Source organism: Schistocerca serialis, chromosome 8, assembly GCF_023864345.2.
Source record: "Schistocerca serialis cubense isolate TAMUIC-IGC-003099 chromosome 8, iqSchSeri2.2, whole genome shotgun sequence".
NCBI classification, from domain to species: domain Eukaryota; kingdom Metazoa; phylum Arthropoda; class Insecta; order Orthoptera; family Acrididae; genus Schistocerca; species Schistocerca serialis.
The window spans coordinates 346,888,100-346,909,498 of NC_064645.1; the positions used below are offsets into that span (position 1 = coordinate 346,888,100).

The 21,399-nt window shown below is 39.9% G+C and overlaps 1 protein-coding gene across 1 annotated transcript in view; it reads right to left on the reverse strand.

The window, feature by feature from the left end:
* Nucleotides 1–6,537: 6,537 nt before the first annotated feature.
* The window catches only part of LOC126416263 (oxysterol-binding protein-related protein 6-like), a 259,898-nt gene continuing 245,036 nt past the window's right edge, over nucleotides 6,538–21,399 (reverse strand). Inside the window, exon 19 of the mRNA XM_050083896.1 lies at nucleotides 6,538–12,923. Coding sequence (XP_049939853.1) covers nucleotides 12,815–12,923 — 109 coding nt within the window. The 3' untranslated portion in view covers nucleotides 6,538–12,814. The remainder of the gene's footprint in view (nucleotides 12,924–21,399) is intronic.

Sequence of the window (21,399 nt, forward strand, 5' to 3'; positions counted from 1 at the left end):
CTGCCATACTGAGCGTTACGCTCCTCCCACGGGGCGGCCTGGGAGGGGAACGATTTGGGATCGTATTCCAGAGCGTTGAATTGAGCCCAAGAATGCTTAGAGACTGCTGGTGGCTAGCCACCAGCAAGGGATGATGTACCATGCTTAATTGCGGGTCATTCGCCATTATGCCACCCACTCCGACCAAGGGCCCTCCCCACTGGCGCCACCCAACCTCAGAAAGGGCCACCTGGCAAGATGGCCATTGCTGGGATTCCCGATGCCTCAGGGAGATAGGAATCTACTCCTTGGCATGCGTGAGGAGTTAACAGTGCAGGCATCAGCAGAGTGATCCCTGTGTTGTCAGGGGGCTACAACCAATAGGGTACATGGCGCCCCCACCACCACAGACTGGCTACTGTGCTGGACATTAAGTACAAGGAAGTCCATGGTCATCATCTCCGCAAAGAGCAACACTGCACAGTGAAAGGTGGAAATTGCACCCAGAAATGTATCCTCACCTAAGAGATGGAGAATGGGCATGACTGCAATGCGACGATGAGAAAGTGGGCTAAGGATCTCAATGCACAATGGACACGATGCACTTTGTAAGGCACCCTTCCCCAATTGGCTCGCTCTTCGGGAAAATTTTGAAGAATGGATGTCAAACCCTGTGGGGGACCATCACATAAAGGCCAAAATGTGTGAAACTCCTTTTATTCACCTCGTATGACCGGCAGGAAACCTCGGGCCTATTCTAACCCCTGGATCCGCAGGGGGCAGCTGAATGGAATAGACAGTGTCTTGAAAGGAGGATACAAGATGAACGTCAACAAAAGCAAGACAAGAATAATGGAATGCAGTAGAATTAAATCAGGTGATGTTAAGGGAAATAGATTAGGAAATGAGACACTTAAAGTAGTAAATAAGTTTTGCTATTTGTGGAGCAAAATAACTGATGATGGTCGAAGTAGAGAGGATATAAAATGTAGACTGGCAAGGAAAGCGTTTCTGAAAAAGGGAACTTTGTTAACATCGAGTATAGATTTAAGTGTCAGGAAGTCGTTTCTGAAAGTATTTGTATGGAGCGTAGCCATGTATGGAAGTCAAACATGGGCGATAAATAGTTTAAACAAGAAGAGAATAGAAGCTTTCGAAATGTGATACTACAGAAGAATGCTGAAGATTAGTTGGGTAGATCACGTAACTAATGAGGAGGTACTGAACAGAATTGGGGAGAAGAGGAATTTGTGGCACAACTTGACAAGAAGAAGGGATCGGTTGGTAGAACACATTCTGAGGCATCAAGGGATCACCAATTTTGTAGTGGAGGGAAGTGTGGAGGATAAAAATCGTAGAGGGAGACCAAGAGATGAATAAGCTAAGCACATTCAGAAGGATGTAAGTTGCAGTAGTTATTCGGAGATGAAGAGGATTGCACAGGATAGATTAGCATGGAGAGCTGCATCAAACCAGTCTCTGGACTGAAGACCACAACAACAACAACAACAACTACTACTACTTATTGACCTTGACAATAACCATACCCCACACTTTTCCAAAATTAACCTGCCAAATAGCTAATTGGTGACACAAATTACATATTGCAGGTGAAGGAAGACACACACAAACAATTTAGAGGTGAGTGATTGTGTCTGAAAATTAAAACTAATGCAAAGGTTTATGTAATAGTGTTAGGCAACGAGTATGAACTATCAAGCTGAAATATATTTCTTCTCATATTCTAATCATTTCAGTCCTGCAGTTTTTTGAAATGAGTATTTCAGCTAGACGTAGGGTCTCTTAACATACTGCATAAATATATGTTTCTGTTGAAAAATTAGACATGTTTTTGCACACTGTCACGAGTAAAGGGTTAACGTGTAAATTCAAAGTATCACTGCTGTACAGAGCATTATGGTATTACTATTAACATGATTATAGGTAGTATCATCGATGCAGTAACTAATCATTCTCTGAAGTTATGTACGTTCCATCCATATTTAATGGTAGCTTAATGAAACTCCTCCCACATGCAGACGCTCTAAATTGCCCCTCTGATTATAGACAAATAACTCTTCTTCTAGTGTTATCAAACACACTCATCAACAGTAAACCACATACTTAAGAATGAATTAACTATTTGACATTAAACAATCATGTTTTGGAACATTCACTGCACTACAGCTGTGCTCATCAAAATGATCAATGACACAGAACTGTGTATCGATTGACACCAATCCCATTTATTCAGCAAAGCTTTTGACATTGTTGATTTTGACAACTAATTGCTAAAATAAGAAACAGGATTCTTCGTCATGGTGCTGGAGTGGTTTGAATCAAATCATAACAAAAGGCTGAGGAGGGTTTAAAATCCCACTGATGACAAGGTCATTACAGACAGAGCACAACCTCAGATTCGGTACGGGAACTGGTCGTGCCCTCTCAAAGAAACCATTTCCGATTTCACCTTAAGTAATTTAAGGGAATCACAGAATACTGAAAACAGGCTTTGAACTGCTGTTATCCTGAATATTTGTCCAGCATCTTACCACTAGCCACCTCGCTTGGTCATATCTTTGACTGCTTTTGTGACTTGTTGATATTGTAGTCATGTCAGCTCATACAGTTTTTTTTTTTTTTGGGATAATAATGATCATGTAGAATCAGTTCTGGATAAAGCACGTGACAGTTCATAGGTGGAAAACTGGAAACATACAGTAAATCTACAGAAGAGATGACGTACAAAACACTCGTGTGACCCATTCCAGAAAATTGCTTTAAGTTTATGGGCACCACAATTATCAAATGATTATGTTTGCACAATAAAACTGTTGTTCAAATGAATCATAAATAATGAATCAGTCCAAAACCATTAGATAAAAATTACAAAAAGATCTCTGGGAGAGTTGTACCAAGCAGGCACTGTGGATAAATTTAAATGCAGATTAAATATTTCAATTTCAAGAAATAACTCTTCTGTAGCTAAACTATTTATTCACAACCAGTTTTGAGGCAAAAGCAACATTATAGTCAGACCTGATTAAAAAAAGAAAAAGATTGGAGGAGATTGAGAATCAAAGACTTGAACATGTTTCCAATAAGCAGAAGGGACTGAAGTCAAACAAAAGTGAGTAGTGGGTAGGATGCAAAGCATTATCTGCCAGGAAGAAGAAACTTTATCAACTCAGTGGACTGATTATAATGAAGAACTGAACCTCTGTTACACATATAAAATTCATCAATGTCACCAACAAGGCGATGTTATGGAGAGGATGGGGGCAGGAGGGAGGGATAGACCCTTTCCTGTCTTGGACAATACAATTAAAAGAGATCAGATGGTAGCTGTGAGTATAGTAATTAGCTGTATGAGTATCACCTTCAGCTTTTCATAAACAACCACTAGCTCTAATTATTGAAATATGACATTAATATTGTTATGGCATTTGTCATTTGTTATTGAAACTATACAGCTGAGAAACTGAGTGAATAGTTTGTTTACAGTGAGCTTTTAATATTGTCCTTCGACACATCAAAGACTGCAGTACATTTGATTTTGAATGAGCATTTATCTGGGAAAATATCTGTTTCTGACAGATTCCACCAAATTTAATCAAAACACACAAACAGGCTTGTGTCAGTTGGTGCAAGGAAATGATTAAAATAAATAAATGTGACTGAGCATATGCGAAATCTCTTTGAGACATCAGAACAGGAGACAAAACTTGGATACATCTGTATGAGCAGGGAACTAAGCAGAAATAAACTAAGGATGAAATTTTCACTCTGCAGCAGTGTGTGTGCTGATATGAAACTTCCTGGCAGATTAAAACTGAGTGATGGACTGAGACTCAAACTTGGGACCTTTGCCTTTCACGGGCAAGTACTCTACTCACTTAACTAACCAAGCATGATACACGACCCGTCCTCACAGCTTTACTTCTGCCACTACCTCATCTTACCTTCCAAACTTCACAGAAGCTCTCATGCAAAACTGGTGCTTCTGGAAGAAAGGATATTTTGGAAATATAGCTTAGCCACAGCCAAGGGGATGTTTCCAGAATGAAATTTTCACTCTGCCGCAGAGTGTGCGCTTATATGAAACTTCCTGCCAGATTGAAACTGTGTGCCAGACTGAGACTTGAACTCGGGGCCTTTGCCTTTCGTAGGCAAGTGCTCTACCAAATGAGCTCCCCAAGCATGACTCTCGACCTGTCTTTACAATTTTACTTCCACCCGTACCTCATCTCCTTCCTTTCATATCAGCACACACTACACTGCAGAGTGAAAATTTCATTCTGAAAACATCCACAAGGCTGTGCCTACGCCATGTCTCAGCAATATCCTTTCTTCCAAGTAGGAGGTGAGGTACTGGCGGAAGTAAGACTGTGAGGACAGGTTGTGAGTAATGCTTGGGTAGCTCAGTCAGTAGAGCACTTATCTGCAAAAAGTAAAGGTGTAGATTCAATTTTTGGTTTGGCACACAGTTTTAATACACCAGGAAGTTTCAATAAACTACTCTGAAACCAACAAAAATTATTGCTTGTTACTATGGACACGTGACAACTGTTGCTTTAGCCGATCACAAGAACAGTTAATAATGAATGATGCACAATTTGTTTGGCATTAGTCATCGATGTAATTGGAAAAACATTACATCATTCTTCGCATGGCAATGCCAGTCGTTGAACTGAATGCCACACAGGTGGTTATTTGATGACGAAAAAAATACCAAATCAAAGTCTGGTTGCCCATATTCACCTTATATATTGCCTAACGACAACTTTTTGCACTTATTTCAAACAAAAAATGTACATGCAGTGATTTTCATTATCTCTAAAGATTGATCTGTCCTTGCACAACTATGTTTTTGTTTACCAATAGCGGAATTAAAAAATTCCTAAACTAATTTGAAAATTTGCAAAAGTCAGTAAATTTAAGAGGCATGTATTTAGAGGGGAAAAAAATCATTTCTACAACAGAAAACAGAAGTTTCTCTTTCTTTGTCTTTGCACAAAAGTTATAACTGAATGATTATTTAGCAAGGGTCTTGCATGAACTTAGCTGCAGAATGAACAATTGCTGCTGAAGTGATCTACTTTATATAGAGGTTTATTTCCAGTGATTTTTTCCACAGTACTGATTAACATGGATTTTTAAAACTACAACCCAATTATTCATATAATTTATCAAATAGTGAGTAATAAGATGTGCTTTTAAGTTAGTTCTGGATATCTACAAATTTTTAACTTTCTCTCTATGAGCAAATTGTTAAAATATTTTGCATGTCAATGGCGATACTGAATGTATGTGAAAACTGAATACATTGTTTTGTTATGATATAGTACACATCTTATTTAAAACTATCTTTCTATGAATAACACTAAAGGATAAAATTATTATCATGTAAGTGTAAGAATGATTAGGTATTCGAGAGTATTGGTTATCAACTGCATGTATTATTCTTATGCACATTATTCTACAATAAATACATTATTGATTGCAGTACCATCATCCTCAAAGTTTATCTTGTAAGTCAACATAGCGAAAGCAAACAAAACATTCTAGAACTAGATGACACAGCCAGCACTGCCCAGGTATTCATTTTGCCAGTTTTATATTATAAATGAAAACAAAAAGGATCTGTGTTTGTACTGTAATATAAAAAAAATAACATTTCCATGTATTCGTGGAAACATCTTTGCAATTATGAAACGGTTTCTGTACACTGGGTCCAATTGCTTCGCATGTCCACAATGTGATTTTGTAAGCATCTGTGGTAAAGTCTATTCACAGCTCTATAGACAGCTATTGTTTTCAGCTACAGCCATTTAGCCATTTGCACTTAGAAGTTGAAAGCTGTAGAAAGCACAGTCAGGTGTCAAGGAGTTTCAGTGGTGTATTTGGATACTGTGAGCTAAATGTTTTGTGATAAGAGTTATTAGCACAGAAGCAAATTATTTCAACATCATGTACAATGCAGCAGTCTTTCCCACAACTCAGTGTTTATGATATCATATCTCCTGAACTATGTGTGGTACCATGATATAATTTTGTGAATAGAGTTAGCAGCACAGAAGTAATAAATTTAAATGTCACACATGATGTGGTTGTTTTCATGTATCTCATTGTTTATGATGTCATATCTCCTAAATTATGACAGGTAGGTGGTTCTTACCTGCACAGCAATTCTTGCCTTACAGTAAAGGATCTGTGTACCAAGTTTGGTTGAAAGCAGTTCAGTGGTTTAGGAGATGTTGAACATATACATCCACCCATCCATTCTTATAATATGTATGGATCATCCTCGACCAGCATGATTTGCAAGAAAGCTTCTGAAGAAATAAGTGACATACCAGGATGGAAGTTTAGGTCATTAGCCATGTTGGAATAGTGCATTGGATATGAGAATTGCCAAAAAAACAATCACTCAATAATCTCAAATGCATGCCAGCATTCAGACTACTGTCTCAATTCAGAATGCATAGGCTCCCACAACAAGGTTGATGCTTTCTGACACTCCACCGACCAGCTAGAAAAAATAAAATTTTCCAACTGTTTACTTTCAGTTATTTATTGTTACATTTGTACTTAAATAATCCAGAAAGATTAAGGGTATCACATATATTACACCACTATATGAGCATAAACAGTGCTTTCTCTGAGATAAAATAATTAGGAATTAAGTACTTTATTCAATTTAAGTAGTCATGTCACTTAAAAACAATGCCAACAGAACCACAACAGTTTGTGGCTTTATGTTACATAATTCTCTTCACATAAAATCTGCATATTTCTGCTTTATACATACACCACAAGTAAAATGTGATATCAATCTCTTTGTTGAAATTAAATTACATTTCAGTTCTTGTTTTACTTTATGTTTCATTAAGCATGGCTAAACATACTTTATAAGGAATGTAATTTAAGCTGCACAAAAATAATCTCACCCTTCCATTTCTTACCGTATTGTTACCCACCTTCAACAAGTTCCTTTTTCCCCCTCTTGCAGTAGCTTTTCCCACATTACAGCACATATAAAATTTTACATTATACATTTTTTTTAAATCATACCACAGCTTACAGAAAGAGTTGTCCCAAAACTATGTTGTTTTCCCTTTTCATTTTTTAAACATTTTTTCATAATATTATACTAGCAAGTCAACATAAAGAAAAACTTCACTTGAAGAACCAAATGGAGACAATTTTTTAAGTAGAATAACTTAATTAACAAAACAGGTCTCAATAAATGTACAGATAATGTGTGCAATGCACATTATTGTCAATTATAAAAGATTCATTCTAGTAACAATATCATGTTTATGTGTTTCTCATTACTAACAACAACGACAAGTGTTTTACCTATCTCGTATCTACTGTCAAATCATAATACTCAGCTCAATTTTATGAGTAGCAGCCTAAATCTAAGCATTTAAGTGTATATTATATATTTATTATTCTAACACAGCCCTTGGAGAGGTTTAATAAGATTTCATTAAATAGGTGCTTCAGGTAATCCCACTTGAAGGGTTGTTATGGAATGTGATTAAGTACATCATGGTCAACTAACAATTTCATTCTAATATTAAGTAGTTTGAGCATTGATATTTCTATAAGAACGGACACATATCTTAAAGGAACTGTTAGTACAAATGGTTCTACGAGCTGCTCAAAAGCTTAAAGATGTTCAACATTTATATTTTGAAAAGTCAGTTATTACATATTTAAACACATTTACACTAAAGAAAAAAAATATGAATCATGCATTCCAAAGCCACCATGTTTTTATATGGTAATCAAACCAGGGCATAGGCCTAACTAGTTTAAAAATGTCTAAGCTGTAGGCAAATACAGAAAATTATGTATCAACAATTTCTATTTTAAAGAAATACAAACATTAATAGTGGTAATATCTGTGGCTATTTCTTTATTTGTGTGCATAGAGTCCATTAAAAAGGTATTAAATGAAATCGTATGACTTGGTTGGGTAATTTAGATTCTGTTATAAAAAATACTGTACTATAAGTTCATTTGACGATACTTAGTAGTGGCATACAAAAAATTTAAATACAGCTTAAAAAACTACAGCATAAGCATTCTGTCAATAAGGCCTTATAGAACAGTGAAAAATTTGCGACATACAGCTATGCCAAATTTTAATAACTAATAATTAGTGCCATAACATATTGATACTCCATCAAACAAAGAAAAAATAACAGTAATAATAATAATAACAATAATAATAATTAGGAGGAATGGTAACAAATATTGGTAATAGTGGCAGTCTACTGTATTACTCTCATCACATACAAATTATTATGACTGTTTCAAATAAAATACAGTTGACATTGTGAAATATTAAATTAATATATAATTGGAGGATTTTATAAACTATTTTGAAACAAATATTGCTTTGATTTTGTTTCTGTCTAGTACAAGTCACACTCTTTTGCAAATGTTTGACAATATGTCTACACAGCAAGCATCCTAAGAAGAATAGGTTGACTTTCACTCTCAGTTTCTTTGCTCATTGTATTTCACTTTTCCGTTCCCGCATTTTGACAGAGGAAATAACAATAGCAAAGGGTGTGGTGGTTTGTTTAAAAATTTAAGATTTGATTTTAAAACTATTATGTTTCCAACTATAAGTTTTTCCTGGTCAGATCTGTTTTTTCACCAGCTTCAAAGACGTGGCCTCAGTAACGTTATCTATGCAAATGTTTTCAAACAGTGCAGCTCTCTTTCAGCTAGTATGCAGTTATGTTTAGTGTTTTCTGTCTTTGATAGTCAGTACAGAAATTAAATACAACATTTCACATTTGCCTCCTATCTGACATTTGTTCCAGGCACATAATGTGAAAAAAATTAAAACATATCCATAACCACATACTAACATGTTGCATATGAAAAATAATATATAAAATATATGAATCAAACGAAAATAAGAAAGAATCCTTTGAACTCTCATAAAATTTTATTGATTCAATTATCTCTGACATGATTAAAAAAATGGTTACAGTAGCACCACTGTTTCAAAATTCCACAGAGTGAAATAATATAATCAGCATTTTAATCAGTTTCCACTCATGACTGAGTTTATGGCAGTGGAGAGAGAAGTCTAGTGGTTTATAATACAGGCAAGACAAAATCTTACACTTGAAGTGCTCTGTTGAATAATTACATTTCATTACAAACAACTCAGTGTATCTACACTGTAAAAGTATGACATTACAGCAGTCTCCAGCAATCGCGTGCACAAGTGTTGCCTCAGTTACTATTTTACATATAAAAGATAACATATGACCTAATTAAGTGAAAATACTGTTGATAAATTTGAAATTTTTTAAAGATGTGACGATTCATAATATAATTTTTATGTAAAACCTATGGAAGTCTAACACATGTGAAAACTTCCAGATAATCTCCCATTTTAAAGGGTCTCCATAAAAAAGAACAATCACATGAATCCCTTGCTGAACAAATTTCTACACAAAATTTTAATAAAGGGTACACACATTCAATTGTGTAGATATCTGGGGCCAACAAATTTACCATAAAATTTATAAACATAATTTTTGAAACATAAATATCAACAGATAAGAAAGCACCAACAAACACAGTAAAGTCAATGGCATAATTTGTAGCTGCAATAAATCCCAAGTTCTCAGAAACACTGCAATTTTCTTGCGAAGCTGAGAGGGACAAGAAACCGATAGTATGCAATGGCAAGTTGCAATGGGTCATGTCACTTTGTCTGCTGATTGAGCTAAAGCCATCAAATGCAAATGTGTTATAAAGTAATCATGGAATGAGAAGAACTAATCGTTCTCTCAGAGCATATCAGGTGCCATCAAGATGGACCAGGTGTTGAAAATATTCAAGATTTATCTGAAAAACCATGTTCATTTGAAATTCATCCAGCACAGAAGCTGGTATATGGGTGTCCCTGGTGAAATGAAATCATGGCTGAGATAGAAGTTCACAGATTAGAAGAAGGACATAATAGTCCTGCTGCAACTAAAGGATGGTAATCACTCCCAGAATTCACACTGCTACTGACGTGAAGTGAAATTTTCTGCTTGGGGGCAAGTGTTTGGGGTGTAAAATTTTGAAGTAAACACACAAGAGTAGACTAATTTTGTAGCATGATGAAATAAGAAGAAAAATACAATGATCAAGTAGTGATACTGAGTTTAAAGGTAGCACACAAGCTTGAAAAAATAAAAGATTTGACATATTTGAAAGTAAGTATTCAGAAGCCATACACAGATGAGAAATTAATCCTGTACTGCCACAAGCAATTGTTTACACAACGTATATGAGCCATATGAAAATCTTAATTATAGATGTGACCTATGGAACATATTATTAAACAGTAACACAAAACAAATGTTTGGTAACTGGGTGGGGGTAAGGGGGATGATTGACAGAGAAAGGGGGGGGGGGGGACACAGATGAACTGCTCACAAATAAACTGTCACAGCTAGGCTCATTAATATCAGGTGGAGTTCTGAATGATCTTTTTATCTCTCTACTGTACTCAATTGTTGAAGAATTTATCCAGCTCTTAATGTTCAGGCTTTACCATTTCTGTTCCGTGTGCTTTTAAGTAATTTCATAATCAGTCCACTATCTCATATGTATTAAGACCGAACACTTCATACCTGAGGTTCCAGTAAATGCCCATAGCACGTGACTACATAAGGAATGAGACATGTAGCAGATATCTAATGTGTAGATTGAGATTAAATGGCTATCTATTATCAAATTTTAAAAATGACTTGATATATTTAGGACAGATGTTAAATAAAATGCCTAAGAGACTGTCTCTTTTTAAATGTGGTGTGGGAAAATGCAGCAATGAGGTAGTTTAACAACAATAATATGTCATAATGTCTTAAGTGAAACTTATGTATAATACCTATAAAAATTAAGACTCAGTCAAGGCTGCCACTTAACAAAAGTAAGAAGAGACAAAGTAACATTGCTTCAGTTGTTTAACTCTAGTATCAAAGAAATAAGTAAATAATTAAAAACCTAACTCCCTAAGACAAAGAATACTGAACAAACTTGTTATTGATGTTTTACACAGAAAAGTATTAGCATCAATTCAAGGACGGACTATTGGGGAACCAATTCAGCTTACAGAAGACAACCGGCAAGACATTAGCTGCCCAGAGTAGGGCATATTAGAACATTATAGTAATAGATGGAAGTGAGAGGAAAAATTCTTATGGAGCCAGGCATTAAAAAAATTCAGAAATAACAATTTGGCATACTTTTTCATCAAATGCAATTAATTTCCTTTTTGCTTTCATTTATTATGGTAATCAAAGTGGAAATGGTTCCAAGCCAATGTGCTGTAATGCTTCCTCAGAGATTGTGTGCTGAATAACAAAGGAAGAAAACTAATTACATAAGACAGCAAAGTGAGGTCAAGAGAAGAATACTACTATTTTCTCCAAAAAATGTTAAACAGTGAAACAACACACACACACACACACACACACACACACACACACACACACACACACACACACCTAATAAACTTTTCTATTACATCCTTCAAACCTTAACAATATAAACAATCCAATAATATAGTTTACAAGTATATATTAAAATATATCACCAGTTACTATGAAACTGCCAAATAGGTACCAAGGTTCAATGTCATTTTTAACGCACAGTTTTGACTTTTCTTTTTTACACATGACTGATTAAATCAGACAAATATAAGAATACAACAATGCATATTTATCATGTTCATGATAGCATTTCTAACACAAATTAGGCTATGGAAAATTAGCAATAGTATTTTCTTTTTTAAAATTAACAGTAAGATTTTCAACATAATTCCCTCCACACATTAAATAGAAGGAAGATTTAAATCACCTCTCTCAAATGGGAAAAAAATACTTTTCTCACAGTACACATCTTATCTATGAATAAACTCAATGATCTGGTCAAATTGACATAGCATAATGATTGAACTCTCTCACTAATTCGCTGCATTTATCTCCACTTAGCTGCTATTAATTTTTTTAGGACAGTCCTGATCTAAAACTGTCCTGAGTACAAAGATATTCCACATTTGAGAGGCTAGTTATATGAACTTTGCCTAAGACTTACAAACTACAAGCACCACTCGATATTTCATTATCATGGGAATTATTAGATTGATTATGCACAACAAAATCAAGGCCCCTGCACATGTTACACTTTTATCTGACTCAAAGATGTATCAGTTGTGGAGACATAGGCCACCTGATTGGAAATAAAGCACTGTGAACTTAATGTAACGATACATATGTATCACACAACCACATTTTGGACATACTATTTGGAAATAGTACTGATCATACATGCTACATATTTCAAGTACTTATAATTGAAAGCTGCCAGAACTCTCAAAAATATATGACTGACGGATTTAGAAATGCTCAAAAGTACGTAAGACAACAGATAAATTTCACCATTAATTCAATGAATACAGACAAATTATTCCCAAAATCTGTGGATTATATATAGTGACACACACACACACACACACACACACACACACACACACACACACACACACACACCAACAATACTTTGCTTTGGGAACTTAATGTCATGAGCATTCCAAAATTAGGTTTACATATATATATATATACTACACATTAGTGTCCAGAAACTTACTTATCTACATTTAGATGCTAAATATTAGTTAGTTTCCTGATCTCAACAAAAGCCTTATTCATTACTCATCACACACAATGGGATTGCTCTTCAAAAGATACATAAGCACATATTTGTAAAACCACACAACAATGTAACCATTAAATATATGATGCTACCAAATGGCTTCAAATGACATGTTAACAAAGCCTGGGTTTTTTCTGCATTCCCAATAACGATGAGAATATTCCCATATTTCTTCACCTGTATCCGACATGCGCTTGCTGGAAAGAAATAATTTTGGTTCATTAGTACACGATATTGTCATATGATCGTGAGAAAAATGTCTGAATGAAATGAACTTGCCACCGTGATGTACGAAATTATGTTTAACAACACAAAGAAGCATTAATTTATTGACATACTGTAATATTTTTTGAGAGGATATTATTTTATTCACTTGTCTGCTCGGAGCACAAGTAATTTAATGTACCCTACATTACTTGCATTTACAACAAAACCAGTGAATGGAGTAACATTCTCTCAGACACATAGTGTACCTCTTTTTCTGTTTACACATGAGGATAAAGGAAAAAAGTCCATTTCCTGTCAGTTAAATACTAGGTTTCTTGAGCAAAAACACACTCAGTTTTCCATTTTGTTCCCTTTTCATTCAATGTGCACTGTCCAACACGTTTCCATATATTGTTACAACCTCTTCATTGGATTCAAAATATTTTTGAGACAAATTTATTTAGATGTAGAACAAGTGCAAAGGTGCCATATCTGGTCAATAGTTTGTATGTTTCAAGTGTTTGTATTTAAAGTCTGCCAGTTTCCCCATTGCCAAAGCTTCTTTCAAGGTAGGTGCTATGTTCTGGCAAATCTGATTATTTTTCCTCTTTCAGCACAGGCCTCTTCTCATGAGCTTTTATCATTTGGCAGAAGCAGAATACTTGTGTGACAATCAACAAGTACTGTTTTATTCTTTGGAAAGTAATTTACAAGGTGGAGCAAAACAACCTGGTGGTAAGATCAGACCAAGTTAGCGATGTCTAATCAATCAAAATTTTCCAGGTATCCAAAGCTCAGAATTGTACCATTGTGGAGTTATGCCCATTAAATGACAGCCAATCAGTGACAAGCATGTGGAAGAGACTCCAGTAAGTGAACATGATCAGTACCTGTCAATATGGTTCAATCCAACCTGCAATTGCGTGATTTCCGTAAGGTTCTGGGACTTACTTATTAATTTGATATTGCTAAGGTCTTAAATATTCTACGAATGTATAGGTTCAATAAAACAACGGAAAATTTGACATAGAATAACAGTATACATTAAAATATATTGCTACTTAATACATAGAGGAAGCACTGACTAAGACATTCAGTAGTGGATTGTTGGAGGACAGGTAAGCTACTGGACAAAACACAAAAACACACACACACACACACACACACACACACACACACACACAGCCACCAATGTGAGTGGAGGTCTCATTATCATAGCTGATTTATGACCAGCTGTAGTGAAATATTTTCATGATGCTCCAAGTACAAATATGCTTGATAAAACAGACACAGATATCATTGGCCAGGTCTATTCCAATATATGAGACATTATGTAATCTACTATATGGAATGCCAGCAACGGAAGCATCCGCCTCAGTTGCCCCCAGCATATCTGGCATCAATCCTGGTACAGTTGCTCCACATCATTAGACTGGAATTCACCTCTTGGGAACATTACCGAAGCCCACACATTGGAACAATAAATAATACTGTGCATTGGCTGCAATATATTGGTAGTCAAGCCCATACAAAAAGCTGAGCAATGATTGCAGCAGATCCAGGTCACTGACGGGGTAGGACAAACCTGTGACAGGACTGGAATAGGAAGTGCTGGGTGGATGGATTGGGCAGGCTTTGCACCTGGGTCTTCCAGAGGGATATGATTGCTGTGGCAAGGGATTGGGATTGGCATAGGTGTGGACTAGGATGTTGTGGAGGTTGGGTGGGTGATGGAACAGCACTTTAGGAGGGGTGGGAAGGATCTCTGGTAGGATGTCCCTCATTTCAGGGCATGATGATAGGTAATCAAAGCCCTGGCGAAGAATGTGGTTCAGTTGATCCAGTTCGGCGTGGTATCGGGAGATGAAGGGGGGGGGGGGGGGGGAGGGGGGTTTGAGAGGAAATGACAGAGGAGACCTGTTTGCGGACCAGGTCTGGGGGGATAGGGCCTGTCTGTGAGGCCTTAGTGAGACTTTCAGCATACTGAGCAAGGTAGTTCTCATCAATGCAGATATGCCATCCCAGATGGCCAGGCTGTATGAGAGGGATTTTTTGGTGTGAAAGGGATGACAGCTGTTGAAAGCCAGGTACTGTTGGTGGTTGGCGGGTTTAATATGGACAGAGGTGCAGATGGAGCCATCAAAGAGGAGGAGATCAACATCCAGGAATGTGGTATGCTGGGTTGTGGAGGACATGAAGGAACAAAGATAGGGTGTCTTAGCCTAAAACCTTAAAAGTGTAATTAAGTATTGATATTTCATGCCAATGGTCTGTAAGTTGCCAGTATTAGTACCAATAACATACAGTATGCCCTACAAGCATATTACAGACAAGCAAAATGAGGCCACAATACCAGTTCAAAGTGGCTGCCCTACTTTGCAACACACACACATTATCTGAGGACTGAAGGTATGGAACTTATTGAAACTCATCAAGAAAAGAAGGTCCATTGTGATAATGCAAGTGTATCACTGCAGCAAGTGCATGAAAGGAGTAGAAAATTTGGAAATGGTGTGAATGCTGTGACAGACGCTCACTGCCTGGATCAGGCACACTGCATTGTGGCACCAGAATGTACTACAGCAGTTGAAGCTACTGTGAAGGAGAACTGTTGTGTGACGGTGGATGAAACAGCCATATATCTGAATATTAGTCATGGCTCAACACATCACATTGTTCACGATGTGCTTACCTTTGACAAAGAGTTTGCAAGATGGATGTCACAGCAACTCACTCCAAAACTGAAAAAGAGACATGTTGATGCCTGTGAAGAAATTTTATGGCACTTCGAGACAGCAAGCACGCCACACCATGCATGCAATATGTTCAATTTCCAAGAAAACATCAACCACTCATGCTATGCGAGATCGAGCTTTATCATCCATTAGTACGAAGTCTGGGTGCACAGCACCTCACAACTGTACATGAGGTCCCAAGACCTCGTCATGATACCTGACAGCAGTTAAATATTTCTGATTCACCCGTAGAACTTCATGAAGAGATGTTTGAATAATCAACATAATCTTGCCCACACAATGTTCGGGTACCGAAATCACTTTCCATATTCCTTCAGATGCGAATCCATTGAGAACCGCTCTCGAGGCCAAATCAGGACTCATCTGTAAAAAGAACATTGGCCCACTTTTCAACAGGCCATGTGGCATATTGACGCTAGATCTTCCTTTCTGTGAATAAGTGTCAAAGGCACGAATACAGCAGGTCTCTTGACAATAAAGGTCACGCTGTCAAAGCCTTTTCTACACCATTTGCCTTGATACGGCACATCCAGTGGATGCTGAGAGGTCAGATTCCAGTTGCAGTGCAGTACTAAGGTGGTACTGTAGTGCCCTTGCAGCCAAATAATGGTCCTCTCTTTTGTGATGTCACATGTGGTCGGCCCTGCCCTGGTCTTTGTTATACAGTTTTGGTCTGTATAAATGCTTGCCACATCCAAGAAACAACAAAACAATGCACGTTAAGCCATCAGGCCACACGAGTTTGTGACTGTCCTCCCTCCATTCTTCCTATGGCCCTCCACCACAGAGAGTCTGGTAGGCATCTTCTCTGTGCCAAACTACACTGTCTGTGACAGCGTACACAGCAATTGTGGATGCCAGACTACCCATCAAACACTACTCCATTTGATAGGTGCCCTGACGTCACCATTGGCGTGGGTTTTCATTGCCCAAAATGCTGTCTTCTGTGCAGAACACAATCGTACAGACATCTGTAGACAGTTTGTATGATTATATCATGAATTAGACACAGGACGGGGAAATAGCAGTTTGTTGCTTTACTTTTGGACAGCAGTATCTTTATATTGTTTGAACCCAGTAACAACTTCAGTAATAAACCATATATAACGGGTTTAAGCACAGATATCTTTACATGTGTTATCTTAACATGTACACACATCAGTGAGCTGGTTGTTTTTTTCCATGCATTGAATGGTCTTTCCACAAAAACATCACAAACTTTACTTACTGATGTTTTCTGGATGGCTGTAACTACACCACTAAGTGAACTACACCTGTTAATATAGATTAACTGTTTTGCATCCAGGTGTCCACACTTCAGTAGCTGACCTGCCGCTGGTTGGTTTGTGGGATTAGAGAGACCAGACTACTACGGCCATCGGTCCCTTTTTCCACGAACTTGAAGCCCCCCACAAGGAATAAAAACAAACAATGGAGATGACAAGAGATGACACAGGACAAGAAAGACACAGAGACCAGACAAAAGGAATTAAAATAACACCGAGTGTGACAATGGTTGGCTGACCATAGAAACAAAAAAGGAAAAGCCAACCACCAAGAAATGCACTAAAAACCCCAGTCTAAAACCGTAGGCCAAAGGCCAGACAACACAAAAAAAGGACAAACACTTAGATCAAGCAATAAAAACCCCTTGCACAAATAAAACTCAAAACTAAATCTGCCATGGCAACGTCATCTGATAAAAGTGCAGGAAGCTTATCAGGCAGTGCAAACGTCTGCCTGAGCGGAGTTAAAAGCGGGCAGTCCAACAAGATGTGGGCCACAGTCAAAGGTGACCCCGCAGCAACATAAAGGTGGGTCCTCGTGGCACAATAAATAGCTGTGCGTTATCCAGGTGTGGCCAATGCACAGTCGGTAGAGGACAACAGAGTCCTTGCGAGAGACCCACAAGGAGGAGCGCCATGCTCTGGTAGCCTCCTTGATGGCCCGAAGTTTGTTGTGTGAAGGAAGGTCGCGCCATTCTTCACCCCAGGTGCGAAGTACCTTCTGTCTCAAAACTGACCTGAGGTCACTCTCCAAAAGGCCAATCTCCAAGGCTAGTGCACCGACAGCCTGTATGGCCTGTAACACGTTCATTTCCCGGGATGCCTATATGCCCCGGAGTCCACACAAAGACCACAGAGCGGCCGCAACGAGCAAGAGTATGGGGGGACTCCTGGATAGCCATCACCAGACGAGAGCAAGTGAAACACTGGTCGATAGCTCGTAATCTGCTCAGGGAGTCACTACAGATAACGAAGGCCTCACCTGAGCAGAAGCGGATATACTCTAGGGCACAAGAGATGGCGACCAGCTCGGCAGTGAAAACACTGCAGCCAGCCGGCAATAAGCGCTGTTCATAATGATCCCCTAGAATAAAAGCATAACCAACATGACCAGCAACCATCGAAATATCAGTATAGACAACGTCAGAGCCTTGAAATGCGGCAAGGACTGAACGAAAGCTGCGGCAGAGGGCCTCAGGAGGGACTGAGTCCTTCAGGCCCTGTGCCAAATCGAGCCGAAGGCACGGGCGAGGCACACACCACGGGGGTATATGCAGAGGGGCCCGGAAAAGAGGTGGAAGACGGAAAACCTCAAGCCCAGAGAGAAGCACTCCGATGCGAACTGTGATCGTAAACCCTGACTGGGGCCGCCATTCTGGAACATGGATGACCGACTGAGGGAACAGGAGACGATAATTAGGATTCCCGGGCAAGCTACAAACGTGTGTAGCATAAGCGGCTAGTAAACGTTGGCGCCAAAACTGCAATGGAGGGACACCTGACTCCACAAGTACGCTGTTGACAGGGATTGTCTGGAAAGCTCCAGTGGTGAGTCGGATCTCACTGTGAAGGATGGGGTCCAGCAACTGCAATGCAGAAGGCAATGCCAAACCGTAACCCAGGCTCCTATAATCGAAACGGGACTGAATTAACGCCTGGTACAGCCGTAGAAGGGTAGACCGATCGGCACCCCAGCTGGTATGACTCAAGCAACGAAGAGCATTAAGATGCCGCCAGCATGTTTGTTTAAGCTGGCGAATATGAGGCAGCCAAGTCAACCAGGTATCGAAAACCAAACCCAAAAACTGATGCGTCTCCACCACAGCAAGAGGTTCGCCATCAAGATAAGGCTGTGGCTCAGGTTGAAGAGTGTGTTGCTGGCAGAAATGCATGACACAGGTCTTGGTAGCCGAAAACTGGAAGCCATGTGCTACAGCCCAAGACTGCACCTTTCAGATAGCGCCCTGCAGCTGCTGTTCAACAGCTGCAATGCCAGTGGAGCTATAGCATAGGCAGAAGTCGTCAGCATACAATGAAGATGAGACAGACATTCCCTCTGCCACACTGAGTCCATTAATTGCAGTCAAGAAGAAGCAGACACTTAAGACAGATCCTTGTGGTCCCCATCCTCGTGAACTCGGTAGGAACTATTAGAGGCCACAACTTGCACACAGAAGGAACAAAGCGACAGAAAATTTTGTATGAAAATCGGGAGCGGATCCCAAAGACCCCAACCATGAAGCGTAGAGAGGATATGATGTCACCATGTCATATGGTATGCCTTCCGCATGTCAAAAAAGATGGCGACTAGACGATGATGGCGGGCAAAGGTCATACGAATGGCAGACTCTAGGCACACCAGATTATCGGCAGCAGAGCGGAACTTACAGAACCCATCCTGAGATGGAGCCAGAATGAGATGGAGCCAGAAGGCCTCAAGACTCAAGTAGCCAACTAAACCTCCGGCTTACCATGAGTTCGAGCAATTTGCAAAGAACGTTGGTGAGGCTAATGGGGTGGTAGCTGTCCACCTCCAGTGGGTTCTTGCCAGGTTTCACTATGGGGATTACAACACTTTCCCGCCATTGCGACGGGAACTCACCCTCAACCCAGATACAGTTGAAAAGGTCTAGGAGGTGTTGCTGGCAGTCCACTGAGAGGTGGCTCGGGAGCCATATCAGGACAAGCGGCTAGGGCACTTTGGAATTCCCACTCACTGAACGGAGCATTGTACGGTTCACGGTGGCGCGTGTGAAATGAAAGGCTCCAATGTTCCAACTGCTCTTTCAGGGAGCAGAAGGCCAGTGGATAAGTCACAGCAGCAGAACTCTGAGCAAAATGCTCCACTAAACAGTTTGCAATTGTGTCAGAGTCAGTACAGACTGTTCCATTCAGTGAAAGCGCAGGTACGCTGATGGGGGTCTGATAGCCATCAAGATGCCTAAACTTGGCCCAAACCTGCAATGGAGAGATACGGAGGCCAGTGATGGAGACATACCTTTCCCAGCACTCCTACTTGCATTGGTGAATGAGGCGGCGGGCTCGCACACAGAGCCGTTTAAAGGTGATGAGGTGTTCCAATGAGGGATACTGCTTGTGACGCTGGAGTGCCCGCCTGCGATCTTTAATCGCCTCAGTGATCTCAGGCGACCACCAAGGCACAGTCCTCCGCCGAGGGGACCCAGAAGAACAGGGGATAGCAGATTCTGCGGCAGTAACGATGCCGGTGGTGAGCAAGTGAACCACCACATTAATGGCGTCACTGGAAAGAGGCTCAACAGCGGCAATGGAGGTGAACAAGTTCCAGTCAGCCTTATTCATAGCCCATCTGCAGGGGCGCCCAGAAGAGTGACGCTGTGGCAGTGACAGAAAGATCAGAAAGTGGTCACTAACGCACAAGTCGTCAAGCACACTCCATTGGACAGATGGTAATAGGCTAGGGCTGCAGATCGAAAGGTAGATGGCTGAGTACATGCCATGCGCCACACTGAAATGTGTGAAGGCACCATTATTTAAAAGAGAAAGTTCGAGCTGTGCCAATACTTGCTCAATGATGCTGCCCAGGCCTGTTGCCACTGATCCACCCCACAGAGGGTTATGGGCATTGAAGTCACCCAGTAACAGAAAAGGTGGTGGCAATTGGGCTATCAGCGCAGCCAGGACATGCTGCGGGACATCACCATCCGGTGGAAGATATAGACTACAGACAGTAACAGCCTGAGGCATCCACACCCGAACAGCGACAGCCTCTAAAGGTGTTTGTAGACAGACAGACTCACTGTAAAGGGAGTGAAGGACGTAGATTCAGATGCCACCAGATACCCTCTCATAAGCTGCCCGGTTCCTATAATAACCCCGACAGCCACAGAGGACAGGGGTTCGCATCGCAGGAAACCAAGTTTCCTGAGGAGCAATGCAGAGGAAAGGGTGAAGGCTGAGAAGTTGTCGGAGCTCAGCAAGATGGTGGAAAAAACTGCTGCAGGTCCATTGGAGGATGACACTGTCCATGGCCGAGAAAGACGTGAAGGGACCGAGGAGGCAGATTATGCCGCTGGGTCACCTGCTGCCACTGATTGAGTACCTGTGCGAGTGACATCCATTGTGTCTGAGAGTCTGGCGAGATCTAGGTCCTCAGCGGACGCCAGAATCTCTACCTCGCCCTCATAAATCTCTACCTCACCCTCATACACAGAGCTTGTAGGTTGTGGTGGGGTGAGTACCACCACAAGTTCCTTTGTCTTAGAGGTCTTCTTGGACTTTTCTCGCTGCTCCTTGGGTTTCACTGGCTGGGAGGGCTTCACCGATTCAGTCTCTGGGACGGAGGAGGATCGAGAAGCCCTACGACCAGCTGCTTGTGGGCACTTATGCCACTGCCAGGCATTACCCTTCCCACTTGTGGAAACCTGGGAAGGGAGGGACCCAAA